General features: G+C 44.7%; 1 protein-coding gene across 2 annotated transcripts in view; it reads right to left on the bottom strand.

Annotated features, from left to right (window-relative positions):
* LOC146065466 (alcohol dehydrogenase 1-like) overlaps nucleotides 1-27,637 on the bottom strand; it is a 72,454-nt gene that overhangs the window by 22,985 nt on the left and 21,832 nt on the right. For both annotated transcript variants that reach the window (XR_014472333.1, XM_083179046.1), the window contains exons 2-6: nucleotides 22,972-23,073; nucleotides 21,843-21,984; nucleotides 13,467-13,554; nucleotides 12,479-12,698; nucleotides 9,683-9,943 (exon numbers count right to left, since the gene is read on the bottom strand). Coding sequence is in view for 1 of the 2 variants with exons in the window: in XM_083179046.1 (XP_083035172.1) it covers nucleotides 9,683-9,943; nucleotides 12,479-12,698; nucleotides 13,467-13,554; nucleotides 21,843-21,984; nucleotides 22,972-23,073 (813 nt within the window). In the remaining variant the exon portion in view is untranslated. The remainder of the gene's footprint in view (nucleotides 1-9,682; nucleotides 9,944-12,478; nucleotides 12,699-13,466; nucleotides 13,555-21,842; nucleotides 21,985-22,971; nucleotides 23,074-27,637) is intronic.

The raw sequence follows: 27,637 nt of genomic DNA, 5'->3' as shown, positions 1-27,637 counted from the left end.
GGGAGGGTGGGAATCCAGACTCAAGAGGAAGATGGATCACCTGACTACCTCTTATATATCTCCACCTAAGCTACCACCCTTTCTACACCTGATTGGCTACCCCATCTACACTGCACCTCTATGGGTAAGTGACACTCTGATTTCTAGCTTTTGTCATACCATCCCAAACTGCACAGACTCTTATATTCCCTCATGCCTAGGCAGCCCTCGCTTTCTCTAAGGCGTCTACTGCATTATTGTGATGAACCTTTTCTTTCAACTTAAACCTTGATTACCCTTAGAAGTAAATCACACGGACACATGACCTGAAATAACGACACGGACAACCACTGCATAAGTTTAAAAGGTCAAGGGTATTTATTGTGGTATGACCCTATTGAAAAGGGATGGCCTGGAGAGCGCTTGGAGACCAGCCAGTCATAAAACGTTAACAATGGCGGCGACTAAAACGCCCCAACTTGTAACCAGGGCGATGAACCGCCCCCATTGAATTCAAAGCCAGCCTGCGCTGTGACTGTCTTGCCGCCCCTCCTAGGGCATGGTGAGGACAGTTCTAAAAGTGTCCTGCATCCCCCCTCGGGGGCGGGACTCACCAGCCTTCCTGGCAGAGGGTGGCAATACCTCACAGTGACCTCCTGTACTTCAAACTGGACTGCTGATCGAGAGCGCCCTCCCGCCAATTAAGATTAAATTGATGAGAGCCAAATTTGGGTGAAGGCTGAAAGGCCAGGTGGTAGATTAGCACAAGGGAGGGAGGGTGGGAATCCAGACTCAAGAGGAAGATGGATCACCTGACTACCTCTTATATATCTCCACCTAAGCTACCACCCTTTCTACACCTGATTGGCTACCCCATCTACACTGCACCTCTATGGGTAAGTGACACTCTGATTTCTAGCTTTTGTCATACCATCCCAAACTGCACAGACTCTTATATTCCCTCATGCCTAGGCAGCCCTCGCTTTCTCTAAGGCGTCTACTGCATTATTGTGATGAACCTTTTCTTTCAACTTAAACCTTGATTACCCTTAGAAGTAAATCACACGGACACATGACCTGAAATAACGACACGGACAACCACTGCATAAGTTTAAAAGGTCAAGGGTATTTATTGTGGTATGACCCTATTGAAAAGGGATGGCCTGGAGAGCGCTTGGAGACCAGCCAGTCATAAAACGTTAACAATGGCGGCGACTAAAACGCCCCAACTTGTAACCAGAGCGATGAACCGCCCCCATTGAATTCAAAGCCAGCCTGCGCTGTGACTGTCTTGCCGCCCCTCCTAGGGCATGGTGAGGACAGTTCTAAAAGTGTCCTGCATCCCCCCTCGGGGGCGGGACTCACCAGCCTTCCTGGCAGAGGGTGGCAATACCTCACAGTGACCTCCTGTACTTCAAACTGGACTGCTGATCGAGAGCGCCCTCCCGCCAATTAAGATTAAATTGATGAGAGACAAATTTGGGTGAAGGCTGAAAGGCCAGGTGGTAGATTAGCACAAGGGAGGGAGGGTGGGAATCCAGACTCAAGAGGAAGATGGATCACCTGACTACCTCTTATATATCTCCACCTAAGCTACCACCCTTTCTACACCTGATTGGCTACCCCATCTACACTGCACCTCTATGGGTAAGTGACACTCTGATTTCTAGCTTTTGTCATACCATCCCAAACTGCACAGACTCTTATATTCCCTCATGCCTAGGCAGCCCTCGCTTTCTCTAAGGCGTCTACTGCATTATTGTGATGAACCTTTTCTTTCAACTTAAACCTTGATTACCCTTAGAAGTAAATCACACGGACACATGACCTGAAATAACGACACGGACAACCACTGCATAAGTTTAAAAGGTCAAGGGTATTTATTGTGGTATGACCCTATTGAAAAGGGATGGCCTGGAGAGCGCTTGGAGACCAGCCAGTCATAAAACGTTAACAATGGCGGCGACTAAAACGCCCCAACTTGTAACCAGAGCGATGAACCGCCCCCATTGAATTCAAAGCCAGCCTGCGCTGTGACTGTCTTGCCGCCCCTCCTAGGGCATGGTGAGGACAGTTCTAAAAGTGTCCTGCATCCCCCCTTGGGGGCGGGACTCACCAGCCTTCCTGGCAGAGGGTGGCAATACCTCACAGTGACCTCCTGTACTTCAAACTGGACTGCTGATCGAGAGCGCCCTCCCGCCAATTAAGATTAAATTGATGAGAGACAAATTTGGGTGAAGGCTGAAAGGCCAGGTGGTAGATTAGCACAAGGGAGGGAGGGTGGGAATCCAGACTCAAGAGGAAGATGGATCACCTGACTACCTCTTATATATCTCCACCTAAGCTACCACCCTTTCTACACCTGATTGGCTACCCCATCTACACTGCACCTCTATGGGTAAGTGACACTCTGATTTCTAGCTTTTGTCATACCATCCCAAACTGCACAGACTCTTATATTCCCTCATGCCTAGGCAGCCCTCGCTTTCTCTAAGGCGTCTACTGCATTATTGTGATGAACCTTTTCTTTCAACTTAAACCTTGATTACCCTTAGAAGTAAATCACACGGACACATGACCTGAAATAACGACACGGACAACCACTGCATAAGTTTAAAAGGTCAAGGGTATTTATTGTGGTATGACCCTATTGAAAAGGGATGGCCTGGAGAGCGCTTGGAGACCAGCCAGTCATAAAACGTTAACAATGGCGGCGACTAAAACGCCCCAACTTGTAACCAGGGCGATGAACCGCCCCCATTGAATTCAAAGCCAGCCTGCGCTGTGACTGTCTTGCCGCCCCTCCTAGGGCATGGTGAGGACAGTTCTAAAAGTGTCCTGCATCCCCCCTCGGGGGCGGGACTCACCAGCCTTCCTGGCAGAGGGTGGCAATACCTCACAGTGACCTCCTGTACTTCAAACTGGACTGCTGATCGAGAGCGCCCTCCCGCCACAGCTGGGTTCAAAAATTGCCACTTAAAGACAATTACTGTAGAACCCAAGCCCGCCAACCCTATCAATAACTAAAGCAACCAGAGTAAAACAAACCTAATCCCCTATCTGCAACAACTAAACAAGTCCTGAAGGAGAACGGCCATGCCTGATTCTGACAAATGGACACCATCACTTCTGTAGAAGGATGGGGTCTCCAGTGCTAAAGAGGTGTGTCTAACCGCTGTGCCTCCCATGGACGTGGCCACCTTGGAGACCGCAAAGTTAGCCTTGCGTCTGATCCTTTCTAAGGACTTAGGGTTCCAGCAGCCTCTCCAGTTGAAACGAGGCACTATGTCAGACCAAATTATCCGCAATCCAGGCCAAAGGCCAACCAGAGTCTTAAAATCAGCCTCGATCCTCAAAATAAGGCCTATGCTGGTTCCCTGGCCTAAGTCGTTACCCCCTGGGTGGACCACCAACAACATCCGGGCGACCCCAACGACGCTCTTTGTCTGACAAAAATAGTAAAAGACCCTTCCACCGGAGACCCCTGACACCGAACCAATGTACTGCCTTCGCCCCTAGCTCTGCCCGGGCCCTGACAGCTAACTGATGATTGGATGCCCATAAAATGAATGAATGCCCGACGAACCAGACAGTGGCATGAGTCGTTGAAGGTGGGGGGAAGGGCTGAAAAGGAAAACCCTAACCAGTTAGCATTCAAACTTAAACTGTACAGTGCACAACTTAGGGTTAGACATATAATGCACAACATAAATTAGTACACTAGAATCCAAGTGAAGGGGAAAACCTTAAAAAACCTCCGGTGGACTTGAGGGGGGGAAGCCAATTGTAATCAGCCCACTATCGGAGGAAAAAGTAAAAAATTCCCTTCACACCCTCGATTCCGTAACGCTGCCGTTACAGAACCGAGTGTAAACATCGTTTTTGGATCCAGCGCCAAAGGCGCGTGCTAAACCTTATCTAAACGAATATAAGATTTATAAGCGGAGGACTTCCAGCGGCCGAGTTCTTGTATGGCATTCACTGGAAGACCCTCCGCTGCTGCGTTGGTGGCCGCACCAATACAGAACGAATGCGTCCCGCAATCGGCGACCTCCAAACCCAACGCAGCCACACAACGCTTAAACACAGCAGTGCACAGTAAGCGCGTCACGGCCATGTATCAGCATGTGCGAGGAACTGGGCCAGAGCGGCAGGCCTCAAAGGCAGATATGCCGTGGCCAGCCGCACGGTGCAGATCCCCTTTCCAGCTGGGACTTAAGGGATACCCAGCGACCTCTGCCCAACTGATCGGTCTCAGACCGGCGGAGCACGCAAAGGATGACCCGTCCTGGAAGACCATGTCTTCGAACCGCACCTAAATCAGTGGCATTCTTGCTGGCCGCAACCAGCTCGCTGACCCTAAAGTCCCTAAAGAACACAAAAGAGAACGCCACCCGAAAGAGTGACGTCTCTTCTGTGCTCTCCGCTACGCTCTTAACACAGGCTACAATTTCCACCGCGTCTACAGCTCGATGGACTTGCGGGAATCCGCTGTCATAGTCTGCACTCTCGCCCACCAATCAAAGCCCATGCTAGCGCAAAGGCATTGGTGGGGTCCCGTTCTCCGCGTAACTTAGCACGGAATATATCTCGGCTAATGCCGCAGCCATGGCAGATGGACAGGCCCGCGCCATAATGCCCACGCCCGAAAACAGCAACGGTCATCGACCGACTTCCGCTGTTCCCCGGGGACTCCTAAAAAGGCCGCCCCGTCCTGCAGCGTGGCTGCATATGCCCTACTGGTGGAGGGGGCCAGGGATGGTAATCCACCCATGTCTTCTCTACGATCTGCCCTACAGGACATGGATAAGTGAGCCCAAGGGGCGCAGCGATCGGTACCAACTCGTGAAACTTCGCAAAGTAGAACCGCAACAGGGCATCGGCGATGCCATGGTCGACCCCTGTAACGTGCTGCGCCATGAAATGTATGATGCCCTGCAAGCAGCGTAATACCAAATGTCTGAGCAGTGTCGGGGTTGAAAAAAGGTGCCCTGGTTGTTAGTGGTGTGTACCCCTCCTGGGTTATATTACCATAACCTCCCGTCTGGCTTGCCAAAGTGTGAGCCCGCCATCCCACCGCTACAGCGATGGGAAAGAACTCTAATAGCAGCAAATTAGCCGTGAAACCCCTCCCAATCCATGATTGAGGCCATGGGGGTGCACGCCATTCACCTGAAAAAATGCCCCAAAACCCGAGGACCCCGGGGCCTGTGTAAATAACTGACGCCTGGCCATAGGCGAAGGCTCTGCGGTCCAAAGAGGCTCCCCATTAAAGTCCACCAGAAATGGAGACCAGACGACCAGGTCGTAGCGTATCTCCCGGGACAGCTTAACCATGTAAGGGGAGCCTTAGTCCCCGCTGTAGCCCCTACCCGCTTGTGGCAAAACACCGCCCCTGGGGGCGGCCCGGCACTCAAAGTTAAGGGACCCCCAGTAAATGACTGGACCTGCCTTAGATTGGCCTTCTTCTTGGCCCGGCAGCCCTGGATAAGGACCTGAAACTTGCAGGCTCGGTCAGCCGGCAGGCTACAGCCGCAGTGCCAATCTCTAAGCATGGCCAGGTATGACACATGTTGGGACCTCGGTCCTGGCGTGGGCCACCGATCCCCTAAGTTAGGGTGCCACGGAAGGAGGCAGAAAAGCGGACTCCATGCCCAACTGGCCCTGAGTGCACCGTGCCCAACTTATGGACTAGCCAGGGTATTTTATCAAACAGCTGATAACGCACTTGCACGCCTGCTCAGTAATAGCATCTTTAATGGATGCCCAGCGAGGGCAAGCGGGTGCTGGATTAACCGGTATTTACCCAGAGCCTTCTTGGGTACTACTCCCAAGGGCGAAAAACACATGTTGGGCAATGGTTCGACAGTGGTGGCTGGCCCCCCAATTCCAGGATCCGCGGCGAAAACGGCATTTGACGCCTCTATCGCCCTTTGAATCCTTGAAGGCAAAGCACTGGCCTTTAGCGGCTGGCTTCGTACCCTACCTGCCAGGGGAAAAATGGCTTCTTGTGATGGTACTCAGAAGGAGCGTGGCCTTTACCCATGACCTGCAATCATATACTGACGCGCTCAAGGCCCGCGGGCGTAACCCGTGCGTCGGCGTGGGTCAGACGAAATTTCTTGTCCTAAACCCTCCGAGCCGTACCCTTGTAAGCGAGAAAAACCCGTGCCCAAGGAAAATGCATCGCCTAACGCTGTTGCGCTCCTTGAGTTTAGGGTTAGAATAGCCAGATGGAGCATGAGGAACTGCTTAAGCTAGGGTGAAAACTCCGATATGAGGTTTCACCGACACCGGACGATTTCTTGGCCTTGTCGAAATCAGTTACAGGTTGCTAGCAACTTGAAACATCCACGAACTCCCCCTTGGCTATTTTACCCTTTGTGCCCATATGAGACCCCTGGACCCAGCAGTGTCGCTGCGATGGACCATGTCAGAAGAAAGCTGGGACTCAGCGAAGGATTTAGTCTTGCTAGCCCGCTAACCCCTTCCCCTGCTTGCTGTGCAACTGCGCGCACTAAGCTTGGCAAACCTGCGGGGGCGTCTAATGGTTCCTGACTCCTCGCAGTCGGCATAGGAATGGCCCGGAAAAGACTCAGAGGTATCATAATCATCATGCTCACCATCACCCGGAAAGTCGGCAGCCTCCCGAGACCTGGCCTCGTGCGACGCCCCTGCTGCAGCTGCCTGGAGAAGCGATCGCCGTTGTTGCCTGGCCGCCTGTCGACCACACTTCAGCGCCTGCGGCACCTGCCGTAATGTTCTCTCCAGAATGATGATCCACTTCCGCGGCTGCCCTCCTGGCAACCGATGAGCCCATCACCCGGAAGGTAGACAGCATCCCTAGACCCGGCCTACATGCGATATCCCTGCTGCAGCTGGCGTGACCCCCGCACTTGCGCTGCCTGGGGAAGCGATCGCTGATGTTGCCAGTTCGCCTGTCGACCTTGCTTTAGCGCTGGCGGCACCTGCCGTAATGTTTTCTCCAGAATGCTGATCCACCTCCGCAGCTGCCCGCCGGACAACCGATGAGACCTTGGGAGAAGCATACACAGTGGTTAGTGACTCACTCGTGCCTCGTGCAGAACCAACCCCACCCTGAAATTGTGAGGGGGGGGGGAGGTAGCCCCAGCACTATTCAACATACCAAGAGGTGCCTGAGGCACCTGGGAGCTGGATGAGGAGGAGCAGGGAAAAAAACGCCTGCCCCCTCCAGCTGTCATGTGGGAGCCGTGAGTGGCTGTGACCTAGCCCAACCATGGCCGTAAGGGCCGTGAAACTGCCCCCTGACTCCCCGCAGGGAAAAAACCCAACCGGCTGAGACCAGGCGGGTAGGTGCACCCGGAGTGCTGTCGGGACAGTGTGAGACAATGCAGGAGGAATGTGCAGCCCAACGCTGGGGGGGGGCCTCGTGGGAAACCCCGAGTAATAACCCGGATGGGTCAACTGTGAGGGTGCGCCGCCTTGTGGCGGTGCCCATGATACCCCCCGCCCTGATATGGGCAATTGTGGGGTTCAATGATGGGTACCCACTGCCATGTGAATATTGGCCTGCAGTACCCCGGCCGGGTACAACAAAACCCCCCAAAATATAAATGAGATGCACTTATTGTATGTGCATTGATTCCCAGGCACCAGCAGGGGGCCGCAGCGCCCCTCTGCTGGATGCCACAAAAATGTTGCTAGGGATCCAGGAAACCCTGGTAGCGTGGCGTCCTGGATCCCCCTATATATATTATTTTCTGTCCCCCGGCGTGGATATCCTGGGGAGGTGGGGGGGCGCCGCGGGGCACGCCAGCAGGGGTTGTATGCCCTGACCCGGCTCGACTCCGTACGCCCGCCGGGTCCTGTCCAGCTGCGGCGGGGCTGGGGAGGGGGCAGACTATGCCGTAGCGCCAGAGAGCCGGGCGGGAGAGAGGGGACCTGCAGCAGCGCAACCGTGTGCGCTGCCTTCCCCCCGCTCCCCGCCGGCGGGCTACGCTGAGGGAGGTGAGTGGGGGTTGAGCGCGGCAGTGTGTGCCGCTGGCGGTGGAGAGACACCGCTGGCGGCGGAGAGCTGCGCATGCCTTCCCTGGGAGGGAGCCCGGAGATGGAAGGGGGCACCACCAGTCTGCCGCCGACACCACATGTCGCCGCAGCGGCCACCAAGGGACGGGCGGACTACGTTATTCGGGCTGGCCGCCCCCAACTCCCTATGCTCATATGCTATGTGGCCAGCTCAACCACTACACTACACAGAGGGGAACATGTCTAAATATGACAGGTTTAAATATGGTGTAACACTGCAGCACTTATCTCTTTCAGCCTGCACCACGTTAGCCTCCCACAAATCCAGACTCAAGAGGAAGATGGATCACCTGACTACCTCTTATATATCTCCACCTAAGCTACCACCCTTTCTACACCTGATTGGCTACCCCATCTACATTGCACCTCTATGGGTAAGTGACACTCTGATTTCTAGCTTTTGTCATACCATCCCAAACTGCACAGACTCTTATATTCCCTCATGCCTAGGCAGCCCTCGCTTTCTCTTCTTCTTCTCATCTCTACACATTTGGGTTGCATCTAACAGGAGATCCCTCAGAGGTGCTGCCATAAATCTGTTAAAGCGCGGTTGGGGTACTCTGTATCTGTGATACCTGAAGGAGCCTGAAGACTACATGCGAATGTTGAAACGTAGCTAAGTGCTAATAATTAAAATCACAATCTTACTAGGCTGGAGTGCTGCATCTTTGGTTTTCTATATTCGCTTTGGTTTTCTATATTTCCCTAATAGGCTTCAAAGATACCTTTATATGCACCATCTACCTTTTCAATCGTGATAGAGGGTACGCTTGCAGTTACCCATCCCTTGAACCCACTAAAATTCTGTTGCCTATACGGAATATTCATTGATACATGCCTTTATTTTTTTCATATAGCTCATCCTTCTGAGATCATCGGACAACTGTGTCGACAGCTTTTCATCGCCTTTGGTCCATTTCTCCAAACAAGTCATAAATCACATGTGATTTATCCCATGTAATTCCAGGGGAGCTGCGGGGGGCATGAGGTCCAGGCTGTGGGTGCAGCATCCTGCTGGGCCCAGACCCCATGCTGCCCGCCCCTTTCACATAGGTGTGTGCCAGGCACACGCCTCTGGATCGGACCAACACATCATGGGTGCTAAAAAGCACCCGCGATGTGCCTCAGATGGGTCCAACCCAACAGATTTAACCTGCAGCATTGTGTCGGATGGGATGTCAAACACATCTGATTTTGGCCGATTTCACGGCCCGATCAGTCTGAGGCCTCATTTGATTATATAGATATAGAACTACAGTATAAACAAACTCTCTCTGTTTTCTTCGCAATACAACAGTAGTACAATATTTATAAGGGCATCCCTCATCTCATAACATAATGATAAAAAAAAAAATTACAACTAATGGCTCCATCAGAGATTATGCGTAAGGGTCTATTTTTGTATTAAATAACATCACATCATATTGCACTTTATGATAATGTGACCATATTTATTATATAATATAATATAGGAATAACTCAACATAATAATATTAATTTTTGTGACGGTTGAGTTAAACAAAAGGAGGTACTAGACAGAACTGACGTTCTTAATAGTGCCAGGAACCTACAAATTATCATCCCCTTAATAAATGAACTGCTAACCACACAAGTGATTCATTCAATATTCACATACCATGACATCTGTATTCCCAATGCATTCAAAGGAATAATGCACTCCATGTCCTGTCATTTCAATGATCACCTCCTCAATTGGCTTATCGTAATCCATGGGGTTGATGCATTCTGTAGCTCCGAACAACGTAGCCTTTTCAAACTTGCTATTATTTATATCTATTGCAATAATTCTTGAAGCTCCAGATAATTTACAGCCTATAATGGTTGACAGCCCTATTGCACCCAAACCAAATATGGCACAAGTAGAGTCAGGTTCCACCTACAGAAAACACAAACATACATTAGAAAATCCTAAAGTAGTCAGTTCAAAATTAGAACATTCCACTTACATAAGCATCTACGGGTTAGAAAATTAAGATGCATTTGCTATAGGGGTTGTCTCAGGGCCAGATGGACTAAGCTTGAAAAGTGATAAAATGGAGAGTGATATATCACCGGCCAATCAGCTCGTAATTGCCATGTCACAGGCTGTGTTTGAAAAACAACAGGTAGGAGCTGATTGGTTGGTGGTTTATCAATCTCCATTTTATCACTTTTTCAAGACTTAGTACATCTTACCCATTGGGTGAAATTTTATAGGATGAGAGATTCAGAAAGTGAGAGATTTGGTGAGAAATCTCCAGGTTTAATAAAGCGGCAATCATTTACACTGCAAAATCAAACTGGTTTTGCCATGTAAATGATTGCCACTTTTAAAAAACTGGATTATTCAATCTTTTGGATTAAAATTATTGTGTGACTACACTTGTTTTTTTGGTTTCCATTATATGGCTCTGAGTGGATGAGAAAGAAAAATTCTTACACGACCACAAAGGGAGACCGTTAATGAAACCTGGATGTGCATACCACCTGCTTTCTACATGTAAGCATAACTGTGTCTGCATTGATACTTTATAGTGGAGTCACTTGGTGATCTGGATTATTGCTCCATCTGGTGGTTAATTTTTTAAAAGAACACTGCCTAAAAAATATCTTTATATGCATGTATTCTGTTGATTTTAACTAAGCAAAAGTAAGTCTACTACACAGTTTGACTGCACAGAAGGTGATCCAAGAAAATAATAATTACAGCACCATCCCATATAGCGAATAGGGTGTCTGGCAACCTTCTCTGCATCTACGGAAAGGACTTTTAGTTGCAGACTCTAAAAAATATTGTTTTCCATTTTGTTTACTATGTACATCACTAGAATTGTTTTGGGAGAAGAATAGAGGCCACCATTTGGGGAAGCCATTTAAATAAGTTATCCTATTTTTCCTCTCAGTAGTGCTCATATAACCATTATATTTGATTGTTTTCTTTATCTTCAGGAGGTAACACCTGATTGCTGCTCTCCCTCCTGCACTCAGTCATACTTTCATACATCAGTCAGTGGTCCCAGGGCTCTGTGTTGTTGTAGTGTACAGTATACCACGAAAGATCCTTAGAGATATAGATAGTGTCCCAATGCAGTCTTCACTTCCTCTATTTGAGATAAATATAGGAGTTGGCAGGTGATGTCACAGGGACTATCTGTGGAAAAGACTCTGGGTATGGAGCTTGATGTGCCCTATCAAAGGCTATCATATCATTAGGATCATTGCCTAGAATTTAATTGACAATCTTTGTCAAAGTGTCAACCAAGACAGTTTCTGGAGCCTCTTCTGAGAGACATCTGATTCAGATGTAATTACTGTACATCCCTGGATCATCTATCCTAGACTTCAAGACTTGCAGGTCTTCCGAAAATAAAAAATGATGTCCTTGAATGTATAAAAAGTGACCACCTCTTCCAAGGCTGTGAGGCTGTTAGACAACAGGAAAAGGACACATTTAACATATACCTTTCTTCATGTCCGATGTTATCCAGAATGTCTTTTTTAGTTGGTGTCATTTTATTTAATCTTCCTTAATCTCACTGCAGACTGTTAAGGAATGTTGGAGGGTATGGTCATCCAGGGGGGGTAAACTAAAGAAAGGGTTTTACATCTGGTTGAGAAGATAATTAACTTAGGCAAACATGAACATGACCTACTGGAATACAGGTTGCAGAGTCACCAGAACTATGGTGCCGCAGGCATCTTAGTGGCTACCAGGAGTCAGCATGCAGTCTAATAAGGCAGGTGGGCTGCCGACCACAGGAGCATCAAGAGGATTTTCTATTGATAGCAGCAGAGAGGGCATAGCTCAGTATAAAGCTGAAGCTGCTGGAATATGGGATCCAGTGGCAGCGCTGTAAGGTGGTCTGGCCGGCAGATCATCTGCAAGGTAGAAGCCTGTCTGTTGAGCTGGATGAAAAATATGTACAGTATTGTAGTACTTACTTAAGAACAAGTGTGGGTTCCTTGTAAGTACAGCAGCTTGACTAGTATCACATAATATCAATCTTAGTATGCAGGTTCTAGCCTCTCTAATTTACTGTGGAGACACGACCAGGCATGGAAGCGAAGAAGAGAAGACTCCCCAGTGGTTCAGAAGCCCACAGGTGATGTCTGTAATTGCCAGAAGAGCCGTTAGGACATAAGTCCTTGGAGTTGTGCTGCTCTCATAATTAAAAAAAATAAACAAATATTTGACCACTAGTATACTACTAGAATACTGTAGTATAAGTCATATTTTTTTCAAATTGACAGAGGATAATTGGTTGGTACTATACATGCAGTCTGTGTGCATGCAACCTAGTAAAAGGATGAGTTCAAAATGCTAATATTTTATAAACTTAATGCCAATTTGCTTAGGATGACTTACTATGACGTTGTTTGATCTAAAATTAGTCACAATTATTTTGAAAAATGAAATGCGAAAATGCTTTACCTTGGCCGTATTGATGGCAGCTCCGTATCCAGTGGGAAAACCACATCCAAAAAGACAGGCTCTCTCCAGTGGTGCTTTATTATCAATTTTTGCTACAGCATCAGTAGGCACAACGGTATATTCAGAAAAGGTGCTTGTCCATAAAAAGTGATACACAACTTTCCCTTTGCAGGTAAACCGAGAAGTCTTGTCAGGCATTACATTTTGGGATTCAATAAGGCTTATTGGAAATAAATGAGGAAGTTAAAGCAACAATTATATATTATAATTTTAATTATTATACAGCTGACTAGCAAGTTTTAAGCTACAATTTTAACACAAAATAATTAGGTTTCTAGATGACTGCTCAGGAACACACTAAAGCTAATAAAAAGTTTTACAATCAGGGGTTGAGGGGGAACGGGGAAGAACTGAGTTCCATCCTCACCACAGCCCTTCACAGTAATTCCAAAGAAAAGCCTTTCCCAGAGTCATATTACGCTGTATGTGATGTCATGACGTCACCTCCACCTCTAAAGTGAAGAAGGTCCACTAAGAGGAGCAAGCTCTGTGCCTTCTAGACACAAGGTGAGAGGGCTGCTGTAGAGACATGGGCATTTAGTTGCTGCAGTGACAGAGACAGATGGGTGTATAAAACAGCACTACTGTGAACATTATTTCTATAAGGGGACCTACTGTGGGCACTATGAATAAGGAGTAGTACTGTGTATCTTAACTTGAAAAAGAGTCCTACTGTGTGAATAAGTGGCACTACATGCGGTGTATTGTGAATATGGGTAAGCTACTGTTTGGCGTAACTTTAATTGGAGTTACTATTGGGTGACCACACCCATTCCTTGTGGGGCCACTATCCCTTTACAAAATATGGGATGTAGGGCACAAATTTATAGTTTGCACAAGGGGCCCAAAACCATGGCACTGGCCAAGGCTCAATCCTCATTGGGGGGTTGCATTCATGTGAAAATATGGTTGTTCCTAAAATACTCACTGTGTTTTTAGACAACAGTTGGTGTGCGCACTCAGACAAGAACTGCACCTTCCACACTGAGGGATGCATAGTGGGATTACTTTATCTCCTGCAGACATAAAATGTAAAGATTAACTAAATTATTATCTGAGTACTTTGACTGGAAATTACTTTTTCTACAAATGGTGCTTGAAGACCAAAGCATTCTAAAGGTGGTCAATGACTGTCGCTGGCTGGGGGATGTCTTTTCCCACCAATATGGGGTGGTTCTTAGCAATGTCTTTGATACATATGTAGGAGATGTATACCTGTTGTTCATGGGAACCGGGGCTTCCTTCCTAATCGTACGTGTCCACTTAAGGAATGTTTGACTCGACATCTCAACATGCCATCTTCACAAGTTTCATTCCTGACTTACAACCAATCTTTAATAATGGATATATGGCAATATATGGCTTGATCATCCAATGTCTACACCTTTGCTGAAAGAATTGGCTCTGTGCCTAGCAATGTTGGATGCCATGTTAGCTGATTTTACATTAATGGTTGATGGGCATTTAAAATAATTTGTATAGCCAAGGAGCAGCGGATGATTTGGGCAGCACTGAGATCTGCTCCAAGCTTCCAAAAGAACTTCAGCAACCTTCTTTTTTCCAGCAAGTTAGGCAAGACTTACAAGCTGACTTACAAGCAAAGTTTAATAAATGATAACCCCACTATATGGCTTGATCGTCCAATGTCTACACAAATGCTGAAAGAATTGGCTCTGGAAGTCTTACACTGCTTGGCTCTGCACCTAGCAATGTTGGATGCAATATTAGCTGATTTTACATTAATGGTTGATGGGTATTTAAAATAATACGTAGAGCCAAGGCCCGCCCTCCCACATAAATGTTGTGGAAATTGGACATGCACACTTTAACAAATTAATAATTTCAGCGACAGGGCCTACAACTGTGGTTACAATTATTTCTTTGTTTGGACCCCCCCCAAAAAAAAAAAAAATAATAATAATAATCTCTCCCTGTACAAACTACCTCTACAGAGGCAAGATGTCTTCCTCCTCTGATTCCTGGCCCCCTTCAGTGTGTACTTCCTCATCCTCACAGATTATCAAATTTTCTCCGCTGGACTCCACAATCACAGGTCCATCTGTACTCTCTGGAGACAATTGCTGGTCTTCATGGAAGAATTGATCATTCATTTTGATGAACATCATCTTCTCCACATTTTCGGACGCAACTTCCTTTGCTGCCCACTGACCAGGTTCCCTGCTGCACTAAAAACTCTTTCGGAGTACACACTGGAGGGGGGACATCTCAGGTAAAATAGAGCCAGTTTGTACAGGGGCCTTCAAACTGCCTTTTTTCTGCAAGTACACGTAAGGACTGTCTGACATGTCTACTTGGATGCTGTCACCAAAGTAATTATCCAGTATACACGTCAGCAACATTTGCAGGTCATCCGGTATAGACCAGATGTCCAAACTCTCTCCTGCATCCCCGCCAGCGGGTCAATCTTAGCGGTTTCTTCGCAGCCACAGGTGTGGGAGAAAATGAAGAAGGAGCTGTGGCCATGTCATGTTCCGCTTCATATAATCAGCAGGTCTTTGCACCTTTGTAGACTTGTGTCCGCTGGAAACAGAGATGCAACATACGCTTTAAACCGCAGATCGAGCACGGTGGCCAGAATGTATTCCTCTAACTTTAACAGACTGACCACCCTGGCAAAGCGTATGGAGGGCTTCATCCAAAAGAGATACATGCTTTGCATAATTGCAAAGCTTTAGCTCCTCCTTCACTTTCTCCAGCTGCTTCTGCAACAGCCTGATCAGGGGAATCACCTGACTCAAGCTGGCAGTATGGAAGCAGGGCAGGTAGAGGAGTTTTTGCTGTCGCTCCAGCCTTCGGCAGGCAGTGACAGAATGCTGAAAGTGTCCGGAATTTTGCAGGCTACCACAAGCATCTCCTGCACGCTCCTGTCACTTCTGATGAAATGTTGCACCACCAAATTTATTGTATGGGCAGAACATGGCACGTGCTGGAAATTGTCCATGTGTAATGCCTGCACAGTGTTACTGGCATTGTCCGACACCACAAATCCCCTGGAGATTCTAAGTGGGGTAAACTACTGCGAGATGATTTCTGTAAAGTTTCTCTAAGAGGTTGTCGGCGTTGTGCCTCTTACTGAAACCAGTGATACACAGTGTAGCTTGCCTTGGAAGGAGCTGGTGTGAAGGAGATGCTGCTGCAGAGGGCGATGCATCTACCCAGTGGGCTGTCACAGTCATATAGTCCTTAGTTTGCCCTGAACCACTTGTCCACGTGTCCGTGGCAATCATTTACACTGCAAATGAAACTGGATCTGCAGTGTAAATGATTGCCGCTTTAAAAAAACTGGAGATTTCTTACCAAATCTCTCACTTTCTGATTCTCTCACCCTATTACATTTCACCCAGAGGGTGTGTCCCCCTACCCCTAACAAACCCAGGCCACGAGTCACTTTGTTCCGCTGCCTGAACTTTTTGCACAAACAAGCCCTATGGTCCGCCTCATGCCGCATAAAAGATTTGACCTGGGAGGGCCATAAGTTGCTCATTTTCCAGGACTACTCTGTGGAATTAACCAGAGCTCGCAAAGCCTTTTCAACTATCTGCTCCCAACTTGTCGCTGAGGGCAAGAAATTTGGCTTGCTCTATTAAGCCAGACTACATATCTATGAAGGCACCTCTCATAAAGACTTTCTATTTCCAAAAGATGCCCAGGTGTATTTACGGGAGATTTCCCACATCACCACACCGGACAAAAGTGACCCTACTCTAACTGCTTCCATTTCATGAAGTACTGACTATACGCTTATCACCCGTCGCTCCAGTTTTAAGTGTGTCTATATATACCAGCCTATTGACATATCACCACTGCTTGTTCGATTATTCCTCGGTTATCCTTGACATTCTGGAAGGCGCAACCAAACGCCACAGTCATCTTCAATCTCTGCTACACAACCCTGATTGCTCTTCTAAGCAGAAATACATTACATGCCTTATGGACTTGCTTCACATTCTGGTTTCTACATTAGATGTCCGCCTAAGACAGTTGTCAGTGGTTACCCATATTTCTATATTCTAATTCTGCTCTCATAGAAGATAATATTAGATACTATATGCTTCCTTTGTCCTGCCTAATTGCTGTCCCTCTCTCCTGAGTACTGTATGCAAATTTTTCAGATTTCTAAACCAAAAGGGCCCACTGACCCTAAACCTCCCATATAGTGAGGGGCTGGGTTTGGCCTGCTCAACCTGCCCCCTTTTCTTGATGAGTTACCTCTTTTTGTCTCTACTCCCCATTAGATTTCAACCTTCGCTTCTTAGGATACCCATTTTCTATTGTCTTTTCCCCCCTATATGTCTTTCTTTCTCCCCCCCGGAAACGGAACATCACCTTTTGTCATTCATACACCATGCAACGTCATATTGAATTTCTTGCTGGTGTTCCAATGATCCCAGATAACTCTTGTATATATATTTCATTCACTTTATCAATGAGTAATAACATGTAATGCCACTAGATGTATCTTTACACCAATTAATACGTATTGTCTGACATGAACCCTGATAATGCAGATCCTAGTCTACATTTGTTACACTCAAATTTTCTATGATGATTACCTTAACTGTACCCTTTACAAGGAATGACTGTACCATGCAAATTTTGTTCTTTACTCTGTTTGTATGTTTCTGTATTCAAAACTTTAATAAAACATTGTAGAAAAAAAATGTGCTTTGTGATCCTGTCTGAATTTTACCTAATTTATTTTTTCACCTGCTACTCCTATTTACTTATTGTGTCACAGGCCCTGCTGTAATGGCATGTACATGAAAGGGTTGCACCTCAACCTTCATAAAATCAGGATCTTCATAAAATCGATTACCTCTAACTCAACTAACTCCTTATATACAATAGCAATCAAGGAATGCATTGTATAGTATGCATCACTGGGGCTGATTCAGTGATGGATGTATTACACACATCACAGCTACAGTATATTGTTGGCTGGCCTGTGTTGTCACGCAGCTGGGGTCAGCGAAGCTGCATCTGTAATGCGTAAAACGTCATCTCTAATTCCATTGCTCCATATATCTCTAACCTCATCTCCATTCATACACCCTCCCGCCCTCTACGGTCAGCTGACGACTGTCGTCTCTCCTCCACCCTGATCACTGCTTCCCATGCTAGAGTACAGGACTTTGCCCGTGCTGCACCCCTTCAGTGGAACGCACTCCCTCGCTCCATTAGACTCTCCCCGACCTTGCAAAGCTTCAAACGGGCACTGAAAACTCACCTATTCATCAAAGCGTACCCTTCCACTGCATAAACCAGCTGGTTCTCCGACCCCTTGCCTGTTTACATCCTGCTATCTAACCACCACCCCCTCGCTTGCACCTCTTGTAATCTGTCTGTCTCCCCTTCCTACTAGATTGTAAGCTCCTCCGAGTAGGGCCATCTTCCCTCCTGTTGTCATAGCCCACTTCTCTTCACATTTCACTCACAGCTCTCCTTTACTCCAACACTCAGTGACCATCTTCATACTCATCTCCATCATTGGCTTCAAGCCTCTAGTTGTATATTGATTGGGTCCTCACTACTTACATTTAAGCTGTAATGTGTATTGAACTGTGGTGCTCATTATTTGTACTGTATTTTTGTTATTTATTCAATGTTATGCCAAGTTTTGTCTCCCTGTATTGTTCCTTTGTACGGCGCTGCAAAACACTTGTGGCGCCTTATAAATAAAATTATAATAATAATAATAATCTGGCTTTGGCACAGCCAGAAATGGGGCTAACACAATGAAACCGGTCATGACTGCAGCTACTCTGCCCCCAAATGGCCACAGTAAGATAATCATGCTAAAGCTTAGGGGTAACTGCGACCGTCACAGCAGACAGATAACTGCACATGTACAGTACAGATCCTGTGCATGAACATATCTCAAAACATTAGCTATGTACAGTATGCAAACTATTAGATGTGTGTATAGCTCTGAATCAGGCATACTGTATGTAGCACCTACTGTACTCTATGGCCAGTATTCAATGGTCCCAATTTTTTCCAGTGAATCGGGCTGTTTTCACTCCTTGCGGTGAATTTTTTCACTGAAAATATGATTCACCCTATTCAATGTTCACTGTTCCGCCGAAAGGAAACAGTGAATGCCGGCCAGTTCTCCGCTTCATGCTCGCTGCAATTCACTGGTGTATTTCAATGGGGTTTTCACTAGGATTCGCCGAGAGTGTATTCAATGCTAGGATGGCGAATTGTTTTCTCCCTGATTTTGCCATGATTCACCATTTTGCATTTGACATCTTTTTAAGGTGAACTGGGAAGTGATCATTTAAAATAAAGTTTTTTGTTTTTTTTTTGTGTCAAAAAATCCGATTTTTTTTTTCTGTGAAGGGGCATGCTATTTTTATTCATGTGCTTGAAGCACATTAATATATATATTTTTTTTTTTTATTTTTTTTTTACACTTTCACCAGCAGGGGGCCGGGAGCCGGTAGCCTCTCATTAATATTCATACATTCACTGCACTCTGGTCCCGATCATTAGATATGTAGGATCGGGACCAGTGAGTGCAGCGGCTCCTTATCCCAGCCCCCTGCCAGCTCTTGGGGGGCTCTCCCTGTGTCCCTGCAAGCCCTCCATAACCCCCTCAGTGTCCAGCGCAGGCAGGGAGGCTTCCATCTCCCTACCTGCCGCCACCCCCGAGCTACCTGCGGCATTTGCCGCAGGGGTTAAAATTTGCCACCAGGGGCTCGCTGCCCCTGACGCGATGAATAGGGTGACACGGAGGGCTGGCAGAGAATGCTCCAGCCCTCGGGAACCCTGCGAATGTGCAGCGAATCCTTAACAGAATTCGCTGCACATTTCTAAAAACCAGCATTGAATACTGCACTACAGTACGTACTGTATTTTTGTATATCATTGATTCTCAACCTTTAACTTGAGCCAACAGGTCACATTTTAATTTCTGTCTGTGGAAGCCAGTGGGAAATATTATTGAAGCAGTAAAATAGATTAACTCACTTGTGCATGATTAAACAAATCTAAAAAATCTGTTTCTGGTATTTGAGCACTAGAGTGGAGACCGGTAGATTATTCATAACTATGGTTATCCTGAAGGGGTTTCTGCTTTTTAATATGACCCAATAAAAGTCAGCTAATAAAGAGGAAATCTTAAAAGCACATTTATCAAGCTGAGCTACAGTATGAAATACAATCTTGGTAATTAACTTGTACTTTAAAGTTACTTTATACTTAAATTTAAACTTTTAAAATGAAGTAGTATAGTCAACCTCCCAATGGGCCTTATTGTAGTTCACTATTTCTGACAAAATCCTTCTTAGATGGACAAAACCATGTGCACTGCAGGTGGGGCAGATGTAACATGTGCAGAGAGAATTAGATTTGCCTGAGTTATTTTGTTTCTGTGCAGGGTAAATACTGACTGGTTTATTTATACACTGCAATATAGATCTCACTTTGAAGTAAAAACTCACCCAAATCTAATTATCTCTGCACATTTTACATCTGCCCCACCTGCAGTGCACATGGTTTTCTCCATCTAAGAAGGATTTTGTCAGAAAGAGTGAACTAGAATAAGGCCCAATGTCACAATGACAATGAGTCCTTGTTTCAGAATAAATACTAGAACAACCAATGTGAAGTACAGTTTAGGGAAATGTAATATCTAATGTAATTACAGTGATGAAAAAAGGGTGTACCACACTCACACTTGGGGGTGGGGTATAACACCCATTGAGGTATCATTGTTTTAGCCCATAGGGTTAATCACTGGTACAGTATATGAATGTTGTATATATAGGGGCTGTGTACCAGACTTACAGCTTCTGATGTCAGCTGCAGACCCATAAAGGTTTCTTTAGTGTACTTTATTGGATCTTGGACACTTTTTTTTATCAGGGCGTTAGTGGTGTAGTGACACACTCCAAAGTTGTGGTTCAAAGTAAACAAGAAAACAAAGTGTTTTTTTTTTTCTTGGCTAAAGCAAACAAATCTTGATGGGTGTTTTACCCCACCACCAACCAAATGTGAGTGTTGTTTTCATCACTGTACTTACAATAGATACTATGTTGTCCTAAACTGTACTTCACATTGGTTGTTTTATTTATTTTTGGTTTGAGTCATCTTAAACAAGGACTCTGGAATACCCACATCCACCAACTCAAAGGATGTATTTCCATATACTGTATATCAGGTTTTCCATTATACTCTATGGCCCTTATTCAGATCTGATTGCAGTACAATTGTTTTCTCAAAATGGGCAAAACCATGTGCACTGCAGTTTAGGGCAGATGTAACATGTGTAGAGTTCAATTTGGGTGGGGTGTGTTGAAACTGAAATCTAAATTGTAGTGTAAAAATAATGCAGCCAGTTTTTACCCTGCACAGAAAGAAAATAACTCACACAAATCTAACTCTCTCTATACATGTTACATCTGCCCCATCTGCAGTGCACATGGTTTTGCCCATTTTGAGAACAAATGGAAAGGATAAAACATAATTTTCTTATATACCATAATAAAGCACATTTCACACAAAGTATTGCATTTATAACATATATTGCCCCTTATTCAGATCTGATTGCAGTACAAATTTGTTCTCAATATGGGCAAAACCAGGTGCACTCAGTGGCGTAACTACGAAAATTGCTTATAAATAATCTCTAGTATTCCAAAAAACGGTCTGCTATAAGGGGGCAGACATTTTGTGTGGGAGATTTTTTTATAATAGCAGCAGGAGCCGAGTGAGGAGCAGCGCCAGGACCGCAGAGAAGTAGATCTGCGTGTCCCGGTTACAGAGGCGGCGGCAGGGTGGCAACGGGGGTAAGACAGGCAGCAGCAGCGGAACAATAGCCCCGCACACCCCCTGGCGCCCACACTTTACTCAGCGACTCCCCACCGCCACGGGGTCTACGGGGCTATTGTTACACCACTGTGTGTACTTCAGGTGGGGCAGATGTAACTTGCAGAGAGAGTTACATTTGTGTGGGGTGTGTTGAAACGGAAATCTAAATTGCAGTGTAAAAATAAAGCAGCCAGTATTCTCCCTGCACAGAAACAAAATAACTCACACAAATCTAACTCTCTTTGCACATGTTACATCTGCCCCACCTGCAGTGCACATGGTTTTGCCCATTTTGAGAACAAATTTGTCCTCCGATCATATCTGAATTAGGGCCTATGTACACATGTGCCCTGATATTTGCAAATTGTTTCAAATTGTCAGTAATTATAGTCAGTAATATTTATGTACGCCCAAGTGTTTTACAGGAAGTATCTAATGTTTCTGCTATTTACTCAATTCTCAAGCACACCTGGTTTAAGTTCGGTCACTTCTTCCCCAACACTTTCAATTATCCCAGCTCCTTCATGACCAAGAATAACTGGAAAGTTTATATTTTTTATTTCACCATGCCTCGCGTGGTCATCTGTTCGACATATTGATGTAGATACCATCTAAATGAATTAGAAAGAATACTGTATTATTTAGATGTTTAATTCAATGTGGAATATAACACACTTTACTCTTATTAGAAGTACATAAGAGACACCAATATTTGTAAGGTTGTATTCATTTTCTATAATAAATAAAAATAGGTTCTATTCTGGTATCACAGATTAATGCAGTGATGCATAACATGGGAATGGCGAGGTTATTCTTGAGACGCAGAATAGATACAGGAATATCAGAGACAAAAAACTACAGATGAAGCCGCTCTCATTATGGCGAAATAATCACCATGTGCCATCCCCCGCCAGCCAGCTGCCCATCTCTGCCACTCCCTGCTCATCTCCCTGAAGTGGAAACGGGCAGGGAAGCACCCCGTCCCCACGTGAGTGGGCCATGTGAGCGGATGGGCCGCTTGCGCGTCCCCATGCACCGCCCATGCCAGCTTTATGGATATATCGCTCTGGCTGAGCCTGGCTCCATCAGTACTACAATTTATTTTTCTGATGATAGCATCTCAGGTCCTTTAGTATTACACTCCATCAGTGGCAACAGGGCACCAGCTCTGTAGCCAAAATGAGAAAAGCCATTTACTTGTGACATCAGTAGCAAAAAGAATAGACTTTACTATGACTTACAGCCAGATTGTTAGTGTACCAATGCAGATCTTGGCCATAGGAGAACATTTTATGGAGGAAAAGTAAGAAGGTGTTCAGGGGAGAGGGTAGAATGTGTTTCTGCAGGGTTGGGGGGAGACTGCTATAGGCTGAAGAATATGTTGCTCCATGGGGAGAAGATATACTGGGTGAAATTTAATAGGATGAGAGATTCAGAAAGTGAGAGATTTGGTAAGAAATCTTCAGTTTTTTTAAAGCGGCAATCATTTACTGTACACTGCAAAATCAAACTGGTTTGCACTGGCATGATACTGTAGTCAGATAGAATAGTATAAATTAATATATATGCTTATATGGCAACAAACTTTAAACTTTCACCTTAATCCGAACTTCATGAGCTTTTGGTGGCTGTACCTCAACTTCCTCAATTACTAGTGGTTGATGTGTGTCCCAGGCTACAGCAGCTCTGCATTTTATGGTCTATGAGTAAAAAAAATAGGTGTAAATACTAATGATTGCAGGTTATATGGCACTTTTCTGGAATGATTTACATTTTGTAGTTACAAAACTTACCATTACTGATTTATTAATCGATTTGCAATTGCTTAGGAATCATAATTGCAGTCTAGCTGTAGCAGACTTGAATACACAGAACTGAAGAGCAGACATGACAGGCCAGATATACAGGATTTAGGCAGGATTGTGACACCCCCAGAATGCCATGCTGTGCCTGACATGGCATCTGTTGTTACATGGCCAGAAATGCCCAGGCCTCCAAAACACGGAAGTTTGTGTGTTCCGCTTTATAGCTCAATAAAACACACACACACCCAAAAAAATAGAACTTTAATACATACCATAATCACACATACAGAATTACCTATAGGGTCCACCATAGGCCAGTCCTCCTGTCCAGTAGAATCCATAGGGTATCTGTGAAAATTAATTATACTCACCAGCTCCTCTGACGCAGATCGCCTCCTCTTCATTCCATGTAGGCATCCAGGGTGTAAGAAAAAAAAAAAAACAGACCTGAACCAAAAGGAACATTAGGAACCACAAGTGTTTATTTTTGCAGCTCATCCCAGAGACTGAGGGATTCCCCAACAGACGGTGGATTCCTAAGTAGGAAACCTGGAGTGCATAAACGTCTTGGCTGCTCAACATGTTCTTATATGGTAGTACTGTAGGTCACGACTTTTTTCATCCGTATAACAGATTCTTGCAGATAAACCTATTGATCAGCCCGTGACCAAGCACTTTAAAAAAAATGGGACATAGTTTGGCCCAATTGAGTCACAAAATGATCGACCATGTACCCCCCAATTTACAGTGTGGTGATGGGGATCTTCAATTGCTCAGAAGAGAAGCCAAATGGATATCGCAGCTTAACACTGTGCAGCCAAATGGCCTGAATGAGTACTTATCATTTTCATGCTTTCTTTGATATCAGCTAGTGTTACCTGTTACAGAGATACCATTTATGTGGCTAAAAGCAGATTAATTGTTTTTTGTATTTCAAAGTATACAATTGTTTTATACATTATTGCTAGTTTATTATTACCATGTATTCATGTTTATGTCTGCAGGAAAAAAAATTTTTAACTCTCATTCTATGTTTCCCTGGTGATAGGTTGCTAGGCAACCCTGAGTCCAGATTATTGACATCACAGCAAGGGGAGGCCCTTGGATGACACGTCAGGCTCATGCCAGAAATGGGCTGTGGCACTTGATTGGGACGTTGTGTTAGTTTGTTGGGTATTTAAGTTGTGAGATGTTTGTATTATGTATTCCTGATGACTGTTTTTTTTTTTTCAATTAAAAACCAAAACACTTGCATAGTGTATTTATTTTTTTAAAGTGTGTGAGTGCCGCTCCTTCTCCCTGTTATGCAATCCACTGGTGAAGGCACCGAGCAAAGTATCTTATACATGAGGGGAGCTGGATATACACATATATATATATATATATATATATATATATATATATATATATATATATATATATATATATATATATATATATATATATATATATATATATATATATATATATATATATATATATATATATAATAGAAGAAAAACCGGCACTCGCATCCAATAAAGCCTCAGCAACCGGGGTGCCTTCCAAGTCCAGAGTATGGAGAACAGTAGCGGGATATAGCGGAGGCACTCGGCGGATTTCACAGCAAATGAACAGCCCACACCAAGGGTCAATACATTTAAGCTTTCGGATTTATTTCAATCCTTCATCAGAAAAGTGCAAAATAAAATAACAGTGCTTACCTATATACCATCAGGATGCGTCTCTCCTCCCGTAGCTCGCGCCGGGCTCAGCACGCTGACAGCGCTTCCGGTCACGCCGGGACTTCACAGTGCTTCCGGTCACGACGGAACACCTACGTTGCCGCCCGCCCACGTTGCTAGGGAGACAGAAGTACACAATAACAAATATTAAGTTCCGTGCATAATAACATACAGTTAAGTGCATTTAAAAAGCATGTATTACAGAGTATTAGTCAATCGGGATTTTCTATGCCACTATACATAAGTTCCATCTGTGGGAAAAAATTTTTTTTATATTAAAGTACAATAAAGCCTGCTCATAATATCTTTTAAGGGGGACAGCATACTTATACATTCTATAAGGTTGAGAATGTATAAGTATGCTGTCCCCCTTAAAAGATATTATGAGCAGGCTTTATTGTACTTTAATATAAAAAAAATTTTTTCCCACAGATGGAACTTATGTATAGTGGCATAGAAAATCCCGATTGACTAATACTCTGTAATACATGCTTTTTAAATGCACTTAACTGTATGTTATTATGCACGGAACTTAATATTTGTTATTGTGTACTTCTGTCTCCCTAGCAACGTGGGCGGGCGGCAACGTAGGTGTTCCGTCGTGACCGGAAGCACTGTGAAGTCCCGGCGTGACCGGAAGCGCTGTCAGCGTGCTGAGCCCGGCGCGAGCTACGGGAGGAGAGACGCATCCTGATGGTATATAGGTAAGCACTGTTATTTTATTTTGCACTTTTCTGATGAAGGATTGAAATAAATCCGAAAGCTTAAATGTATTGACCCTTGGTGTGGGCTGTTCATTTGCTGTGAAATCCGCAGAGTGCCTCCGCTATATCCCGCTATATATATATATATATATATATATATATATATATATATATCCAAAGAATGACCCACATGCGCCCTTAAAGTGTGAGCAGCTACTCTAAACACCCCCTCCTGCTAGTGGGAGGCAATAATGGAAATGGAAACAAGAGATATAGAGAGCGCTTAATAGAACTTCCACCAGTTACAGTCATGTATAGTACAATAACCCAATACAAATGTGTAATCTTAAAACCAGAATGCTTTAATTCAAGAATCACATCTGGACATTGTATCCTTTTCGGAAATGCGATATCAATAACCCGACGCGTTTAGTCTTAACAAAGACTTCATCAGGGGTTTTACACCGATGTTCAGCTGTAGAATGGGTACGGTGCGTATGGGTATCAGCAATATACAGTTCAATTTCTATAAACAGCTCAATTTCTGTATCGTAAAAGGACGTCGTCTCATCCTGGCCAGCCCAGCAGCAGCCACCTAGCTCCACCCTTTTACGCACCGTACCCATACTACAGCTGAACATCGGTGTAAAACCCCTGATGAAGTCTTTGTTAAGACGAAACGCGTCAGGTTATTGATATCGCATTTCCGAAAAGGATACAATGTCCAGATGTGATTCTTGAATTAATGTCAATGTCCAGATGTGATTCTTGAATTAAAGCATTCTGGTTTTAAGATTACACATTTGTATTGGGTTATTGTACTATACATGACTGTAACTGGTTGAAGTTCTATTAAGCGCTCTCTATATCTCTTGTTTATATATATATATATATATATATATATATATATATATATATATATATTTATATAATTGTGCAAAAACGCTGGCACTCAACTCCAGAAGGAAACTTTTTGCCCGGTGCCTTCAGTATAAGTACAGGCAATGCTGTCCCATGTAAATAATAGGAGAAGACTGCGTCACTCTGGACTGGTTCAATAACAAACAACTCATAGCCAGACAATGGTTAAGTTGACGTTTCAGCCTTCAGGCTTTTATCAAAACAGCTTACAATGTAAGCTGTTTTGATAAAAGCCTGAGGGCTGAAACGTCAACTTAACCATTGTCTGGCTATGAGTTGTTTGTTATTGAACCAGTCCCGAGTGACGCAGTCTTCTCCATATATATATATATATATATATATAGCGGGGGATGGGGCTCCCACTTGCCCGGGCACCCGACGCAGTAACATCTAATAGAGGAGAGCACCTCAACTGTTGTACGGCTGTTTTGGAGACCTAGAGTGCCGGCTATTTCCCATATCTATATATATATATATATATATATATATATATATATATATATATATATATATATATATATATATATATATATATATATATATATATATATTCAAAATAGGACGGTACTGTAAAGCGCTAAAACAACCCAGGTAGGTCTGTATGTAAGTCCGGATCACTTTTTATCACAGGAAGATCCTCTTCCGACCACACACCCTTGATAAAGGTGGCTGCTAATGTTTCTCCTTTTGAGGCGTTGTTGCGACGTCTCGAGTGAATGTGTACTAGAAAAAAGAATGAAAAGACAGCGCTCTCTAGTATGATAGGTTGAAATCCGCAAATGGTTTCAAATTAAATTGTGCGTACCGTGTTCAAATTATATTTGTGCTCATCATAATGATGTCTAGTTATCCTGTCCTAGTGTGTTACCAAGATGTTCCCTGGATATTGCAATTATGCCTTTCAAGGCAGGATTTCCCCCACAGGTTATTTGGATTGGATCCAGATGGTGCCACGCAGTGAATAAGGAGAAGAAACTCCAATTAAATTTTTTGTGGAGTTTTTAATAAGGTGCAAAAAAAGTAAATAGAATAAAAATCTTACATGAACAAAGAATGGATAACGGAGTGCTCTCAACGCGTTTCGTCGCTCACGCCTTTAACCTAGGCTGG

The sequence above is a fragment of the Crinia signifera genome, chromosome 1, assembly GCF_055691185.1.
Source record: "Crinia signifera chromosome 1, ASM5569118v1, whole genome shotgun sequence".
Taxonomy (NCBI): Eukaryota; Metazoa; Chordata; class Amphibia; order Anura; family Myobatrachidae; genus Crinia; species Crinia signifera.
This window is presented reverse-complemented; position numbering and strand designations above follow the sequence as displayed.